The following is an 18,174-nucleotide window of genomic DNA, read 5'->3' on the forward strand; positions in this document are numbered from 1 at the left end:
CCTGGGGCTCTGACCTTTGAGGTTGCCTTCTGCTGAATCAGCCAACTGGGTCATCTAGCTCGGTCTTTCTTGACCCATGAGGCCTGACCCAAAAGTAGGCCACAAAGCCTGGGAAAGTGGGTCCCAGGCGTTTGCAAGTTTTGTTGATTTGCGCATGCATTGTGTATGTTTTTTAAGTGGGCCACTATACCAAGCAAATATGGGCTTGCAGGCCACCGTATCAAAAATGGTTAGGAACCCACTGATTTAGCTCACTAGGACATTTAATATACAAAACAGCGAGGAGAGCGGAATATAAGATTAATAAATAATAAGGACCTACTTAGGTGAAGAAGACAGAACATAATCCTTGTGCTGGGTGAGCCCTGAACTGATTTGCCCCATTCTCCAACAACTTTCTCATCAGGCCAGCAAGCCCACCTCATTAAAATATATTCTGTCAGCCTTCACTCTACACAGGTGTGCACCAACAACCATTTTCTGAGAAAACTGAACATACCGGGAGGCCCTGTGACAAATCTCCTGCGTCTTGTCAAGCTAAGACTCTTACGTTTCTCAAGGCTGGTCACCTCTTCTGAAATTTTTTCCAAAGGGTGGTTATGAGCACACACTAGTCACGGATGCAGAGGAGTTAGCCGTGTTAGTCTGTGGTAGCAAAATCAAAAAAAGTCCAGTAGCACCTTTAAGACTAACCAATTTTATTGTAGCATAAGCTTTCGAGAATCAAGTTCTCTTCGTCAGATGCATGGTACAGAAACTGGTCAAATATAGAAGAGGAGGGGAGGAGAGAGGAGATGCAATTAGGGCGGGAGAGGGAGGATGCAACCAAAACATTCCTTTGCTAGTAAATGTAAACATCTCCTTTTGGAGTGGAGATTAATTGGCTTGTGTGAGGCTTCAAAGGAGTTTGCCCTGTTGGTTTGTAGCTGCTACAAAAGGAGATGTTTACATTTACTAGCAAAGGAATGTTTTGGTTGCACCCTCCCCCTCCCCCCCTAACTGCATCTCCTCTCTCCTCCCCTCCTCGTCTATATTTGACCAGTTTCTGTACCATGCATCTGACGAAGAGAACTTGATTCTCGAAAGCTTATGCTACAATAAAATTGGTTAGTCTTAAAGGTGCTACTGGACTCTTTTTGATTTTACTAGTCACGGAAACGCACATACTCAGAGGGTCCATGTCCTTCCTCCACAAACCTTCCTGGCCCTAGGCTTGTTTACAAAAAGAGTGAAGATAGTTTTAATCATTTTTCTTTTATACAGCCCTTTGTCATATATTAAAGTTTCAAATAGAGAGAGCTGGTGGGGAGCAGCAGTTAGCAAGTTCAGCTAGGATAGGGGAGACCCTTCTTCAAATCTTCACGATGCCATGGAAGCTCGGGCCAGTCATGTTCCCTCAGCCTTACCTACCTCACAGAGTTGTTGTGAGGATAAAATGAAGGAGAGGAGAAGGATGTAAGACCCTTTGAGTCCCTGCTGGGGAGAAACACAGGGTATAAATTAAGTAAATAAATACATTGTCAAAGCCTTCCTTTGCCCTGGTAGAAGTTGCATTAATTCCCCCGTGCCTTTGCAGAAGGGGAAATGCTTGTTAAAAAAATCTGTCCTTCTCTCCCAACTCTACAGGGGCTTGGTTGGTGGTGGGGAATCCTGCTGGGATCAGCTGCGCAGAGCCCCCTTGCAGATGGTCTCTGCGCGCCCTCCCCGCCCCCTGCAAGCCCCTGTCACTCGGCCACATAACACTCACCTCTCCCTGCCTCCTTCCTAGTTCAGGAGCTCTCTTCTCCTTCCTCCTCTTCTTCCTCCCAGGCTGCAGGTGCAGAGACATTCAAATCCCAAACCTTCCTCTAGCATAGAAAGGAATTTAAAAACACACACACACACACACACACACCCTCCTCAGCCTCACTTGGCCTCTCTAGGAAACACAGTTCTGTAGGTTTAACCCTTCAGCAGGGAAAGACACTCGCCTACCATCCCAGCTTCCAGCTGGGCTTGGACAAATCCTGAAAAGGGGCAGGCGGTGGTCCAGTACAGGCAATGTATCCACTGAGCCTTGAACAGTCTTTCTGCCTGCAAGCAAAGAGATGACTGTGATCGGGGCCCAAAAGGAGGCGTCTTCATTGTCGCCTGGCATTGAACCTAAAAATAACTTACAAAAGCTTATACCCTGGGGAAAAAATGTTGGTCTTTAAGGAGTTAATGGGCTTGAATTTTGTTCTGCCACTACAGACAAACATGATCAACCGCCTGAAAAATACACCCCATGTGTCTGATGAAGGGAGCTTTGACTCTCCAAAGCTCATTCCCTGGAAATCTGGTTGGTCTCTAAGGTGCTACTGGACTTGAATCTTGCTCTTCAGCTACAGACCAACACAGCTACCCACCGGAAAAATAATTGGTAGCCAATGGATGGACTGCAGCATGGGAGTGGTATATGCGTACTTTTAATAATCGAGCTGTGGCATTCTGTATTGATGGGCATATCTGACTAGTATTACTGTTGGAATTATATCATTTTTGGAGGGCTATATTTCCCAAGATACAGACTGTAGCCTGGTTTCCATGATATCCAGTTTGCAAGAGGGACCCTATTGGAAGAATCAAGCAATCCATGGACTGGGCAAAGATAAATTCCTCCACACTATCTTTTGCAAGTAGCGTTGGCAACTCCAGGCTGAGAAATTCTTGGAGATTTTAGGGTCGATCCTGGAGAGGGCAAGAAATGGGGAAGGGAGGAACCTCAGCAAGGGTGTATTGCCATACAGTCAGCCCTTCAAAGCATGAAGGAGCTCTCCAGTCCCCATTTGGAGACGGGTAGCCCTAGTAGCAAGCTTCTGTTACACCTCTAGGTTTAGGTATGTAGATTTTGTTGTATTGTTCTATATGTCAGAAGGGTTTGACATAAAAGAAATTTTATTTAACTCCAATTGACAGTCAGTGTGGTACAGTGGTTAGAGTGTCAGACTAGAATCTGCTTGCTGGATGACCTTGAGCCAGTCACACACTGGCCTAACCTACCTCACAGGGTTGTTGTGAGGATAAAACTGAGGACAAGAGAATGATGTAAGCCACTTTGGGTCCCTCTTAGGTAAATGACAGGGTATAAAATAAATAAGTGAAGTAAATAAATATCTTGTCTTGCAAGTTCTTTTCAGCCCCCATAGAACTTGTATTTATTTTTGTTTATTGGATGTATTGATTTAAAGAGCTTCTCCTGCCTCATCTTCTCGGATACAGCTGCCATATTGTAGTGATATAAATTATAATAGGATATAATACACAGAGAACATGATATACAGATTACAGATTTGAAAGTGCTGGAAGATTTAAAACGCAGAAGAATTAAAATACACTGAATCAGGGTGGAACTATTCTCCCTCCACCAAAGGCTCTCTGGAATGGCACTGCTTTATATGCCTCCCTGAATGTCACAAGAGAAGGTATCCTCCAAATCCTGACCTGCTCCAAAGGACTCGGCCCACCGTGGAACAGGGTCATGGCCTAATCATGACCATCTGGCTCCTACATGGCCACCCATCTCCTGATCTTGGTGAGCATTTTACATTGCCAAGGCAACCCTCTCAAAACAGTGTGCCTTAGGTTGGGCTAAGCTTAATTGGCTTATAATTGGCAAGCTTCTCCCACCAACAGCAGATGTGGCTATGGTGGCCCCCCTCCACTTGGGCACTGAGGCTGGCTGCCAAAAGCTGGCAGGCAGAGATAAAAAAACAGGGATGGAGGCAGCCCCCCACTGGGCCCTCAAGGTCCAGGGGGCCTAGTGACAGCCTAGGACACAAAACCCCGTTACCATGAGGAAAAATATATAGATCATGCCTGAGGAGATTTAAAGAAACTTATTTCCTTGTATCTATGCATCAGTTATCCAGATTTTTTGTGAAATTTGTTGGAGCACATTCAAAGGAGTGTTAGAGTTAGGGTAGCCAACTCCAGGCTGGGAAATTCCTGGAGATTTGGGAGTACAACCTAGGAGTGGCTGGGTTTAGAGAGGTGTGGGATCTCAGCAGGGTCTAATTGCCCTAAAATTCACCAGCCAAAGCAGCCATTTTCTCCAGGGGAGTTATCTCTGGAGATCAGTTGTATTTCCAGGAGATTTCCAGCCCCCAAATCTGGAGGTTGGCAAGTTAGAGCAAAAATCTCAAGCAACCTTCTGAGCTGATTTTTGACGTGCTCTACCTTTCATATCAAGAACTACAAATCCCAAAGTTCCTTGTGCGTAGGCAGGTGGGAGGGATGCCTGGTGGGAAGGGCAAATCAAAATTCCACAGAACAGCAGGAGCCTGTGCAGGTGCTTCATCTGGGGGTACTCAGAGGCCCAAAAATATGTGTGTGTGAAATGGAAAAATAAATACACACAAAACCCAGAAGAATTAAACTTTACATCTAATTGGCCTAATTAATGTTTGCAGCCTTGTGGGTCCGTGAGAATGGGGGTGGAAATCAAGACATGGACACCAAGTTAAAAAAGTTAGCAAATGTGTAAAACCTCAGGTGGGTATTATTATTAAGCAAAACTACCAAAGGTTCCCCCCCCCCCGCCCCCCAGAAAAGTAGGATAGGTAACAGTAATGTCAGAATAAAAGCAAACTTTTTAAATGGCTCTTGAAATTATATGTATGGGATGAGGGAATGTGATGTCAGATTGTGGGGGGGGGGTGTTTAAAGTCTGTATCCCCCCCCATAATGTTTGAGCCCTAGATGAAGGTGGGTATAAGTGAGGAGTTTGTTCTTGTTGATGGGTTCCTCCATTTTATACTCGCAACAACCCTCTGAGGTAGATCAGGCTGAGAGGGTATGACTGGCTCAAAGCCAGTGAGCCATGATAGGTTGGGAGAGTCCAGCCTGGATCTCCTTGATCCTAACCTGACATTCTAACATCTGCACCTCAGGCTCTGATATGTTAATTTTAAATTTTCTTTGTTTTGGAATAGAGGGGATATTTCCCACCCTCTCCATCTAAGCTGACGGTCCATATTGGCTTCTCCAGAGCAAACTTTGCTTCTGTTCCAACTACCAGAGCTTTTTTTCCAAGATGATATGTGCCAGGAGGGTAGGGTGCCCTTCATGTTTGGCATTGCAACTCCCATGACTGTCCTGAAACAGGGGACTAATTTTGAGGCTCTTGCTCTATTTTCGCACACGGGCTATATAGGTCTATAGCAGGTATAACTCATGCGAAATTGTGATTGTCTATCATAGACAATCGCATTGAAATTGTGATGGTCTATCATAGATAATCTTAGCTTTGGCTGCAAATAACATGGGGGGGGGGCTTCTGTACATAGGGTTTCCAATTCCACCCTCCAGGTGGGGTATAGCGATCTTGCAGAATTTCATGTGATCTCCAGGCTGCACACATCAGGCCACCTGGAGAAAATGGTCCCTATGGTATTATGCCCCCACTGAGGTCCCTCCCCTCCCCAAACCTTGCTCTCTCTGTGCTCCACCCCCAAATCTCCAGGAATTTTTCAAGCCAGAGTTACTAACCCCAGCTCTGCTTCCAGACAAAAGAACTGCAACAATACTGGATGAAGCAAGAGTCTCAGAAGTCATCCGTTTTTGTTTTTTTTTGCAAACTGTAGGCAAAATTAGATTTCAATGCTTGCTTTTTAAGTAGCTGTTAAAATTGGGTGCCCAACAACCCCCTAATGCTGTTTATATTTTTCTATGCTCTCCCATTAAAAAGTCATTGGCCTTTTAGGTGTGGAATCATACTTTATTAATTTGATGCTGTGACATTTCTCGCCTGCCTTTTCTTCCTAGGCTCCTTTGACATTCTCTTTTCCTGGGTCGCTTCAACTGTTGAGATGCTCTTCAAGGGTTAAAGCAAGAGACTCTGTAGTCCTAGACAGGCAAATAAAGAGGGGGGCACGGGAAAGCCATTTCCTTCTCCCCCCTCCCCCATTGCAGAAGCTACCTCTGATTTTCTCTGGCTGTTGCTTAAAATTGCGGAGAGGATCTGGTGAGTTTAAGGGGGCTTGGAGAGGGGCTGCAAAGCAAGACCCAAAGCAGAGAGAAAGCAGGAGGAAGTAGTGGGAGGTGAGAGAGAGGCCCCTCCCGCAGTTCCCCCTTCCCCCCTCCTTCTACATAAGAGAGATCCAACTGGCCGCTTTGTGCAGAGGTGCAAAAGGTGCCTGCAGTGGACTTCAGAGCAGGATCCGAACCCGGCACCTTTGGGTGTTGTGTAATATCAGTACAGGTTAGAAGTCTGCCTCTGGTGGCAAGCTTTGAGGCAAGCATGAAAGGCGCTTTAGGGCTGGCCCTTCTACTGGCAGCTCTGTTTGGGATCCAACAGCTGTAGCCACACAACGTTAACTGCAATGAATGAGGTCAGTAAACAGGGACGTTTCTGCTTAGAAAGGGTGGGAAGTAATAGCTGGGTTATTGCTTTGACTCGGCCTTTTGTGCTTGCCAGGTAAGCAGCCAGAATGCCCTCCCGGTTGCAAGCCCTTCTTCCTTCCCCGTCCGTGCCTGGTGCTTCAGTCTGACAGTTGGAGTCCAAGTCCTCCGCTTCAGTTTCCGCAAGCCCCCTTGATGCTTTTCCAGAAGCAGGCTTGGGAAAGGTCAGGGGCGCATGGACGGAAGCAAGAAAAACCCTGCTTCGAACCTGGGGCAAAGAGCCCATGTGGGAAATGTCATTTATTTCCCATTGACAAAAGGGAGCTGACTTGTTACTGAGGAGGATTACCTTCAAGAATCTGCCCGTTATGTCTTAAGATTCTGCTTTGTGTGGGATTTCCCAGGGCCAAACACAACAGTCTCTGTCCCCCTCTTACTACTTCCCTTCGCAGCCACTCAGTCCTCGGTTCAGCCCCATTTGTCTCCCCCTAAATCTCCCCTTCAGCCCTCCACGCTCCTTTTCCCTTCTTGCATCTGCCCCATCCTTCTACACCCCAAACCTCCCCCTTAATCCCTTCTTCTCTCCCCACCCCAAATCTCATCCTTAACCCCCTCCCTCACACACTGCTTCCCTCCCTCCTTCCGCAGCCTAAATGTGCCTCTGGAACTAGAAGCCACTTGAGTTCCGCCAAAGTGTAACAGGCTGGAATCTCTCCCAACAACCTGATCAGCCAGAGCAACACTTGCCTCCCTCCCACTGCCCAGGGCAGGAGGGAGAGGGAGAAGAAAGGGGAAGGAAAAGGGAGAGAAACTGTAGGAGACGCAGGCCTGCGAGAGCCGTCCTGCCCATCCTGCATCCATTTTCCCTGCCCTGGTGACCTCTGCAGCCATACCCTCCCTGCCTTTTCTGTTTGCTTTTATTGGCATTTATTGGGGGCATTTTTTAATTGGCAGTTGAATATCATTATATAATTATAGCCATATGACCATCAGGTTCATGGAATTCCCAACTTTCATTCTTATTAAATGCGAGTTTTTAGCCCCCTTCTTTGCAGAGATATGCCTTTCCTCTTATATCTCCACAGCAAAAGGGGCTGGAGGCTTACCTTTTAAAGGAAAGCGGGGAATTCAGAGATAGTTTTAGTTTAGTGTAGTCGGTGTTTACTGAATAATACTGATTCTCATGCTTCTGTCATATTAGACCAATATAACTATATTCAGCTCCTAATTTTTAAAATAAACTGGAAGAAAAACCTGTGATGAGGTCACTACTAGAAGACTGGGACAGGGAAAATGCAGGGTAAGATGCCATGTGGAAGCCCCGTTGCCCCTGTGTTGTGTGGGCTGCTGCTGCAGCAATGGCAGAATCACACAAGCCTGTTCCCATGTGGAAAACACATGAAATAGTCCCTCCCACCCTGTCCTACCTCTTTCTGTTTGCAGTCCTACCCAGTCTTCTGTAATCTGTGGGCTGTTTTTCTACTCTGCTGGGCATGCATGAAGAGATGTTTTCCCTCCAAGCCTCTAGAGATTATTAAGCACAGTTGCAGGAGCTCTTCTGGGTTAGCAGGCAAGAGACAAGGACCTGGTCCCCATATCCGGGAGGAAGAGCTGGTTGAGGCCCGAGGTGGTGGAGTGGGTGGGATTTAGGCATCTTTCTCCTGTTTTTTCCATGTGTAGATTTGAGGCAGCTGCACTTGAGGCTGCGCATGGAGGAACACAGTTTCTTTCTGTTGAAATCTCCCTACCAAGAAAAGCAACATGGGCGGCAGAGGCAGAGAGGGCAGAATCTTCTCCCTTGCAGGGCTAGTTTTCTCTGGGCAGGGAGATTTTCATTCCTAGCTGAAATCTCTTACCTGCAGCCTCGAGTCAGGCAGTCCATCCCAACACCACAGGGCTCTGCCACCCCATGACCAGCATAGCCCCCCTACATGTGTGAGGCAAGCCGGAGGGTCTTGGTTTACCTCTCAGGCGATGAGGGAGTGGTATGGCTGGAGACTCATCACCCCGAAATGGATCTGCAGAGGCTCAGATTTCAAGGAGGGGAGGGAGATGAATGAGGAAGGAGGGACCGCACCTCTATGAATGGCGGTGGGGGCGGGGGGGGAGATGTGGGACTAAAGGCTCCTTCCCCGATCAAAGGCACCTTCTTGGATTGTGCCCAGAAGCCAGTCCAGAGAGAGCTTCGCTCCAGGGGCTGGCATAGAATATGTGTGTGTACCAAAAAAGGCGTTTCCCAATCTCTTTCTTTCTCTCCTTCCCAGGCAGGAGCAGGAAAAAAACCCTGATTCCATTTCCTTTGAGTGGTGAAGGGGAAAGGGGCACCATGCAGCCAGCCCAGGTATGGTGTATGTGTGTGGAGGGGAGGGGGAGGGGGTCACTGGGATGGCAGAAGGGCTTCCTGCTCTGTCGCATGGCTAAGAGGGTCAAGCTTCTTGCCCTTGGTTCTGGCGCTGCAAAAAATTGAGGCTACCCACTGATAAGATGGAAAACGATCACACACACCCCTGTCTAAAACGGCGTGTGCAGAGACGCCCAAGCAGAGACTGTGCAAAAATGTTGGATGAGAAATTTCCCATGGAAAACTTTCTGCTCCTCTGTGATATGGACATCTCTGGCTTCTTCTCTACAAGGCTGGGAGGGGGACACAAAATGTCCCCGTGAAGCTCTTATTGCGTCCTCTTTCTGGTGTTCCTCCAGTATTAATTTACTGCCTCTGTTTTTGCCTCCCCCACCCCGATGGACCAGCTTTCCCACGATGTAAAGAAATGCTTCCTCCTTATTCTTCCAGGTTGGGGTGTCCTTTGAAGAGGTGGCTGTGTATTTTTCCCAGGGGGAGTGGACCCTGCTCCGCCCAGCCCAGAGAGCTCTCTACAAGGAGGTCATGCTGGAGAATTTTGGGAACGTGGCGTCCCTGGGTGAGGAAATCCCTTTCTCCTGGGCTGTCTCCTTCTTGCTGTGAGGAGTGGCTGAAGGAGAGTCCTCAGTGTGGAAGAACGTGGTCAGGCTGTCTGCCCTGGGCCCATTGCCTGATCCTTGCGACCCTTCATGATCCTTTTTCATAAGTGGGAGGGGTTCTGGGCTCTCCTTGTTGCATAGAGGGAGCCACTCCCTAGCAGTCCTGGGCCTGGACCACATGAAAGGGCATCAGAAAAGATGTCAAGGGGTGCTTTGGTCTGGAGAAGGTGGGAGGGTCTAATTAGGGGCTTCCCTCCAGGCTGCGTCTTGCCTTACTTGGGCTGAGAGGTGGCAGTGGAAGGGACTCGGCTTCCACTTTAATTTGTTTTCAGCAGGTATTTCAGTCAGCTGGGCAGGTAATAGGCACAGAAGTAACAGTGCCAAATGGATGATTCTTGGCCCCATATTATACTCCACTCACCCCTAATACTTGCCTGTTGTGTATTTCTGGAGAGCCAGTCAACCTGTCTTGGGATTGCTGGATTTATGGGCATCAGATGGATTGTAATTCTCTTTTTTCCCCTACTGATAAAAAGGACCCCAGATTCCCAAACCTGACCTCGTATCCTGGCTGGAAGAGGAAGAACAGTCATTTCTCCTGATCTCTGATGAAGAGGATGGATTGGCAGGTAGCTGCTTAGTTCTGTCATGGGATTGTGTGTTACCTGCTTTTCCTTCCAAGGGCAGGTGGATTTCTGAGGCCTTCTTTCTCCTACCAGTTGCTATTTTCCCAAACAGATTGAATGAATTGTGAAGGCTGTAGATTTTGAACACTGGGAAACGGGCAATTTCCTTGTCTGATCACTTTTCCCAAGTATTGTCAAGTGTGAAGGAACAGTCTTGCAAGCCCAGGACTTCAGAATGAAAGCAAGCTTGTGCCTGTTGTGTATTTCTGGAGGAAAAAACAGCAGTACTGACACACCATAGATGCAAAGCAAAAAACAACAAATGAGAGTTAAAAAAAAATAAAGTAACAGATTTGTTCCAGAATGTAAACACATGTCAGACCACAAAAGTGGAGAAGGGCAAAATACTACAAATGGTGAAAAGCACAATAGAAAAACGCACCTCAAATACCAAGTCACACGTGGAATATAACCTGCAGCTGACGACACAGTAGTCAAAATAGACAATGGAAAGCTAGCTTGATTATGTTTCAAAACTTATTTTCCTCCGATAATCTTATGTTGTCCTCCACTTCCAGTGTGAAATTAGTTTACATTCTGGAATCAGTTGTGGTCCACGTATTTTTACTCTGATCTCATTTGGTAGGGTTTTTAAACAAATTATTTATATCTGTGGTATGCCTGTGTCATTGTATAGGTCAGTGTCCTTTGCTTTTCATGTACTTTTGGATGGACTCATGCCGGTTTGGAATCGCTGAACTTATGAGCCTTCAGAAAGACTCTAACTCTGTTTTTTCCTCATCTTATAAAAAGGACCTCTGACTGCCAAACCTGGCTTCATATCCTGGCTGGAAGAAGAGGAAGAGTTGTTTCTCCTAGGCTCTGATGGATTGGCAGGTAGCTGCTTGGATCTGTTGTGGAATTGTGTGGTGTCTGCACTGCTTTCTATGGGCTGGTGGGGCTCTGTGGCCTTATTTATCCTCACCATTTGAGCTTTTCCTCAAAAGAGCTTGGATGAGTTGTGTATGCTGAAATGGTATGCTGAAATTTCGCGTTTTCCGCGCAACGACGCGCGACGTTTTGGCATGGGGAGGGCCGTCTGGAATCGGCCCAGGTCTTGCACATATTAAAATAGGCCAAGTCAGATCTCTTCCGCCAAGTCCAGCCAAGTATTGGCCACTCTAAAAGGCAGAGGGTTTCAGCCAAGCTGTTTGCTAGTGCTGTTTCTCCTGATATCCCCTTAACTGGAGGTGCCAGGCCTTGATCCTGGGATATGGTGCCTGCAAAGCATGTGATTTACCATAGAGACGTAATCAAAAGCAGCTCCAGACAGCTCCCACAATGAACAGATGTTAGCCCCCACTCCCCGCCAAGCACAAAACAGAGTTGTAAGTGATTCTGAAAGGTCTGATGCCCGTAATATCTACAGAAGCTCCTCTCTCCCTATGCTCTGCCATGTCAGCTTCACTCACGTACAGGGCCTTCTGCAGGTGCTCCCTTGCAAATGAGCAAAATCTACAGGTGTCCATACATGTGCTCTCTCTGTAATGGCTCCCATCTTATGGAACAGCCTGCATGAAGACCCCACTCTCCCGGCTTTTCAAGAACTGTGCAAAATTGAATTATTCAGGAGGGGCTTTATTACACAGGTAACAGGACTGTGCTGTAAAGAAAGGGTTCAAAGAAATGCTCTGGTTAAGGAATAAGGACTGTAGACTATACCACTTTGCACTACCAGTTACTGTTGTTTATTATGGCATGTCACATTGCTTATGATATAATAATAATATTTGATTTATATACCGCCCTTCAGGATGACTTAACACCCACTCAGAGTGGTTTCCAAAGTATGTCATTATTATCCCCACAAGAAAACACCCTGTGAGGTGGGTGGGGCTGAGAGAGCTAGAAGCTGTGACTGACCCAAGGTCACTCAGCTGGCTTCCAGTGGAGGAGTGAGGAATCAAACCCGGTTCTGCAGATTAGGGTCCCGTGCTCTTAACCACTACACAAAACTGGCTTATATTTTGACTCAATATTGTTTCAGATCTGCTATCAGATTTATGCTTGTTTTCAAAATTTGCAATCTATACTACGTTGTATAGTTTATTGAATGGCCCAGCCATTGATCATATTGAACTACACTTTGTGATCCACCTTGAGTCTCAGTGAGAAAGGCGGACTGTAAATAATGTAAATAAATAAATGTATCAATTTAAAATCCAGCCTCCTGTAGAGGAAATCCTGGCTTTCTCTGCGTATTTGGCCCTTCTGATTCACAGCTGATCCCATGTTGTCTGGAGCAGCCACCCCTGAGGCTGATTTAGTTTCCCAAGCAATGAGCTGAAGTGGTGGGAATGTGTTGTGATTTCAGAGCAGATATGCCTGTGAAGTCGAGGGCGGGTGGGCAAGAAAGCAACTGCTGGTCAAGCTGGAAGGGTGGCCAGGTTGGCCTAGGGCTGAGTCAGATGTAGCACAGACTCTGGGTGAGCAGGTGCCTTTTGTGGGAGGGAGGAGCACGAGATTGACAGCTGCCCCTCTGTGTGCAAGCCCAGGTGAATGGAGAGTGAACAGTCAGTTCCGAGGTTGGCTTCTCTTTTTGAATGTAAACTTGACCCTCTGTTTTTTTCCATTCCTTTCTTTCCATATTTAATTGCTCAAAAGGGTGCTTGAGCAAAAGCTTTTTGGAGAGGGACCTCTCCTCCTTTACTGTACTAGAAAAGAGGATGTGAGTTATGTTCTCAAATTGGGGGGTGTCCTCTTTAAGACAAGAGGCAAGGATGTACCCGTTCTTTTTTTCCACCTCTGTGTACTGGTGCAGTAAAATGATCCCACAGGCACAGGGAATGCGGGATTGTCTCTGCTGGTTGTGGTCTTGAGTAGCTAGACCACAATGAGGAAGGGACCCCTCCCCAGCCTTTCCCCTCTGCTTCCCTTTGACAGCTGGAGCTTGCTCCCTACTGCCCCCATTCAGCTAGAATTAGAATTGCAGTCTGTCAGTCTGGCCACAAGACTCTCAGTAGGAGAATCAGCCAACATTGGGGCAGCCAGGCCACTAGGTGGCGCAGGCGATAGGTGACAGTGGTGGTGGAGGGGCGCCAGTCAGCTCTGTCTCTCTCCCATGCTCTGCCTAGTCACCACCCACCATTGGTTGTCCACCATTATATCTGAGCATAGAGAAAACCAAAAAGGTAAAAAAACCCCTCTTTTCGCAGATCTAAACCGTACCTCTGTGATGTTAAAGAGATAATAACAACAACAATTGTTGTATTGTCGAAGGCTTTCACGGCCGGAGAACGATGGTTGTTGGGGGTTTTCCGGGCTGTATTGCCGTGGTCTTGGCATTGTAGTTCCTGACGTTTCGCCAGCAGCTGTGGCTGGCATCTTCAGAGGTGCTACACCTCTGAAGATGCCAGCCACAGCTGCTGGCGAAACGTCAGGAACTACAATGCCAAGACCACGGCAATACAGCCCGGAAAACCCCCAACAACCAACAACAATTGTGCTTATATCCCACTACAGATTAGTGCCCCACTCAGAGCGGTGAACAAAGTCAGTGTTATTATTATCCCTACAACATATCTCGGGAGCTGAGGCAGAGAGTAGCTTACCCAAGGCCACCTGCTGAGCTCATGGCAGTAGGGGGAGACAAAACAGCAGAGTGCTGATCTGCAGCCCAACTACTTAAGCACTATGAGAAATAACTCAGTTCTTTCATATTTATTGTTCATGTCAGATTACCTTCCTTTCTATCGGGCTAGCCATCTCTTTTCAGACCCTCTGCGGTATGCGTTAAAGCATGAATATCTGTCCCTCTCTTAAAGGATTCCCTTCCCCCCACTAAACTGACCCAGGCAGGAAAAGTGAAACTTAAAACTGCTGCATCACTTTGATGCAGCGGATTGCCATTATATATTCTTTCTTTTTTATTTATGCACACTTACTCAGATAGAAGAATTGAGAAAGCCAGGTGGTGAACTGGCTACAGAATGTTTGAGCTGGCCCCCTGAGCAGTCACAACCATTACAAAGCAAACTAGAAAATTCTGACACAGACATGTGAGGAAATTGTCATATCATTACACTAGGTTTTTCTTTCTTTCAACAGGAGTCACATGGGAGTCAGCGAATGAAATATCAGGAGACCCAGTGATGGAGAAAGAGGACACATATTCAGATGTGAAAGAGAAGGTTAAATATTGTGATGCGCTGAAGAAGGAAGAGGGAAAATACCCACCTAAAGGGAGGATTAATTGTAGTATTTTACAGGTGGATGATTCTCTAGTGCAAACAATATACAAAGGAGACAATAAGAATGAGTGCATTGGAAATGAGGGAATTTTTGCTGAAAAATCAGATATTAATATTCAATGGAACATCTTTGACAGAAAGAAAGTATATAAATGCCTGGAATGTGGAAAAATCTTTGGGCGGAAAGATAGCTTAACTTTTCATCAAAGGATTCACACTGGTGAGAAACCATATAAATGCCAAGAGTGTGGGAAAAGCTTCAGTCAGAGTTCAAACCTTACTTTTCATGAAAGAATTCATACAGGGGAGAAACCATTTAAATGCCTGGAATGTGGGAAAACTTTTGGGCGGAAAGATTCCCTAACTTCTCATCAAAGAATTCACAGAGGGGAGAAAATATATAAATGCATGGAGTGTGGAAGCACCTTTAGTCAAAGCGGGAACCTTACTTCTCATCAAAGAATTCACACAGGAGAGAAACCATATAAATGCCTGGAGTGTGGCAAAAGCTTCAGATACAGTGGGCACCTTACTGCCCATCAAAGAACTCACACAGGGGAGAAAAAATATAAATGTCTGGAGTGTGAAAAAAGTTTTGGGCGGAAAGATAGTCTAACTTCCCATCAAAGGATTCACACGGGAGAGAAACCATATAAATGCCAGAACTGTGGAAAGAGTTTCAGTGAGAGTGGAAGCCTTTCTTCTCATCAGAGAATTCACACAGGGGAGAAAAAATATAAATGCTTGGAGTGTGGGAAAAGTTTCAGACAGAGTGGAAGCCTTACGTGCCATCAACGAATTCACACAGGGGAGAAACCATATAAATGCCTGGAATGTGGGAAAAGCTTCAATCAGAGTTCACACCTTACATCCCATCAAACAATTCACACAGGGGAGAAACCATATACATGCCTGGAGTGTGGGAAAGGCTTCAGTCAGAGTGGAAACCTTAATTCCCATCAACGAACTCACACAGGACTGTAAAAAATATAAATGCCAGGAGCGCTGAAAAAGATTGATTCAGAGTGGGACACCTTACTTCCCGTCAAAGAGTTCACGCAGGGGAGAAGCCAGAGAAACGTTTGGATTGGATCCCTTTGGACATTTTGCAGGGGCAGATAAACAACAGGCACCACTCTGAAAGGCACCAGATTGCATAGTGAGCATGCTGTAATCCTTCGCAACACTCACCAATCACAGAGCAGAGCCTAATAATGTCCTCCTGAGTGGCAGAAAGGAACACTGCCAACCTCCCCCAATGGTGGGGATGCAACCCCTTAATCCCTCCCCTGATTAGAACACCACAGGACAGGACTCAGTGACTGCAGAATCCAAATAGAGATCTGTGACGTAAAGCAGCAGGAGCCAATGCACTCCCGGGTACCCCACAGATGAGTCACATAGGCTTGCCAATTGCCAGGTGGGACTTGACGATCTTGAAATATACCTGATCTCAAGATGATAGGGACCAGTTGCCCTGGAGCAAATGGCATCCGTGTATCAAGTGGGACACATCAGTCCAAGCCACAGGGGGGAGGCACTGGCAGCAAAACACATGGCAGCGTCTGGGCTCGAACCCACAACCACCTCACCCAACACCCTTGTTCCCCGGTCAAATGGGCACATGGAAAGGAAGAACTCCGCTGAGTTTGAGGCATTGCATTGCAGCACTGGCATCATGCCTAGCCATATTGGTCTGGGCAGTATGTGGTCATGCAGAGACCTTCCAAAGACAGGTGTGGCCCATTGGAAAGGGATAGTGCACCTGGGGCCCCTGGTTCAGTTCCTACATAACCCCCAAAGGGGGGGATGGAATGGCCCAGCTGATGGGCCATGGCAGAAACCCACCATTTTGGCTGATGCTTCCTTGCAATCCCTGCATGCCACACTCAAAGGGCTCACCACTGCCAGCATCGCTCTTCCACCCAGAGCTTTCCTCCACCCCACCCTGGTGTACATCAGATGCTAACAGTGGTGTGAGAGTGGCAGACACAGAGGCCTGCCCCCCCCCGCCACACACACATACAATGGTATACATCATCCTTCTCAGACCAGCCCTCTCAGAGTGGTTGCCCTTGCGCTTTAAACGTCCACCCCAACACAAAACCCCTTGTCCTCTGTAACTGGCCCATGTGCTCAGTGTGTTTGGCTGCTTTGCAAATGTTGTATGTGGCAGTGGCTGAGCTAGCCCCACTCTGCCACTGGGGAGATTGCAGGCCCCACAGTCCTCTTCTGGAGAATATTGTTTGGGGGGCTGTTCCATGCTACCATTTAGAGGGAAACGTTGGTTTTCTGATTCATCTAAGGAAACACTTGCTGTTCTCCCCCAAAATGTTAACCCTTCACTTCCCCAGCATCCCGATTCCATTCTGTCCAATTGCTGATGGGGCAAGGGGTTTCCCGATGAATATTTCGGGGCTGGGTCATAAACCTCTCTTCCTATGCTCTGCATCACCCGCGCCACTCACCTGAACAGAGCCGTTTGCAGGTGCCACTCTGCAAAGGGCAAAATCAACACCTACCTGTAGAGGTGCATTCTCTGTGGTGACCTTCACCTTGTGGAATGACCTGCCTGGGGAGGTTAGGAAAGCTCCTGCTCTCCTCGCTTTTTGCAAACTGTGCAAAACTGTATTATTCAGGAGGGCTTTCGGACACAGGCAACAGTGCCGTGCTGTAAGGAAATAGTTTGCTGAGATGCATTGGTACAGGGACAGAGTTTGTTGAATCTACTATGTCCTGTCTTGCTGTAAGTATGCGCCTAGTGGATAGTTCTGTGATTACTATGTCATATCAACCTATATTGTGTTTTAGAATTTCCCCCCCACCACTGTGTCGGATTTCTGCCTCTTTTGTTTCCGTGCTGTTGTTCAGCTCTGTATTGGATTTCTGCTTGTTTTTCACATGTTTGCTGTCCTTTACCCTATTGTATTGTTTGGCTGCCCCAGCTGTTGATTGTATTGACTTACATCGTGTAATCCATCTTGATCTCAGTAAGAAAGGCAGACTATAAATAACATAAACAAATGTTTAAAAAATTATCCCGCCGCATGCACATTTTGCCAGTGTTCCCCACCGCAGTAACCGTAACTTCTCACTCTCCAACTTCAGCTGCGATCTCCCTGCCACCCTTTGGCACAGACACTCCTCATTCACGTCAGAACTCTCCATCTGATGAGCTTATATAACATGAAAACATTAACCAACAACTTCTACCTGTTCATAGATCCCATTCTCGTGGCATACTGTCTCTCATTTTGACCTAGAGTTGCTTTTCCTCTGTTCTCTCCACTCTCTTTCTCTGCACTCGTTTTTTTTCAGTTCATAACCTCCTTTCCATTTCTTTTCTCTTTGCCATTCCCCTCTCAACTTTCTGATCTCCTTCTATAGCTTGCATACGTGGCCTTGTTACTGTTTTCTTCATTCCTCATTTTTTCAGCCTCCTTGGACTTCACATGCTCCTCTCCCAGCTTCAATCTCCTACAAATTTTAACAGGAAAGGAGCCATAATTGCCCTTCTCTGTCTCCTTTATTCTCATGTGTTGTTTTCTTATCATTCAAACCTCCAAAACATCCATTCTGCTTTCCTCTTACACAGTCCTGATTTCTTGTTATAACACACAACAAATCTCCTTCCCACACTGTCCTCTTCCACAGAGAATGCACATCTAAGTGTAGGTGTTGATTTTGCTCATTGCATGAGCAATTTGCATGCCTTACAATTCTTGTCCTTGCAGTTTGGCATGCCAATGCAAAATAACAAAAAACATTCTTACCTTCTGGAAAGCCCCTTTTCTTTGAGCGCTGTTCTGCTTGCAAACATCACTCCCATATGGCCAAAAATTAGACACCAAAAGGAGAATCTTCCTTTTTACTAAGAATTATTCTAATTGTAAGACCTCTGGAGTGAAAGTATCGGGGTTTCTTCCTTTTGTACAAAATGTCCAGCCAATCAGTCTCTTGGTTTAAATTTAATGTTTAGA

General features: G+C 46.6%; 1 protein-coding gene across 1 annotated transcript in view; it reads left to right on the top strand.

Annotated features, from left to right (window-relative positions):
* Window positions 1-5,928: 5,928 nt before the first annotated feature.
* Window positions 5,929-18,174, top strand: part of LOC129328669 (zinc finger protein 850-like) — a 35,374-nt gene continuing 23,128 nt past the window's right edge. The window contains exons 1-6 of the mRNA XM_054977888.1: window positions 5,929-5,983; window positions 8,625-8,701; window positions 9,152-9,278; window positions 9,855-9,947; window positions 10,758-10,841; window positions 14,052-15,174. Coding sequence (XP_054833863.1) covers window positions 8,687-8,701; window positions 9,152-9,278; window positions 9,855-9,947; window positions 10,758-10,841; window positions 14,052-15,174 — 1,442 coding nt within the window. The 5' untranslated portion in view covers window positions 5,929-5,983; window positions 8,625-8,686. The remainder of the gene's footprint in view (window positions 5,984-8,624; window positions 8,702-9,151; window positions 9,279-9,854; window positions 9,948-10,757; window positions 10,842-14,051; window positions 15,175-18,174) is intronic.

The sequence above is a fragment of the Eublepharis macularius genome, chromosome 4 (assembly GCF_028583425.1).
Source record: "Eublepharis macularius isolate TG4126 chromosome 4, MPM_Emac_v1.0, whole genome shotgun sequence".
NCBI classification, from domain to species: Eukaryota; Metazoa; Chordata; class Lepidosauria; order Squamata; family Eublepharidae; genus Eublepharis; species Eublepharis macularius.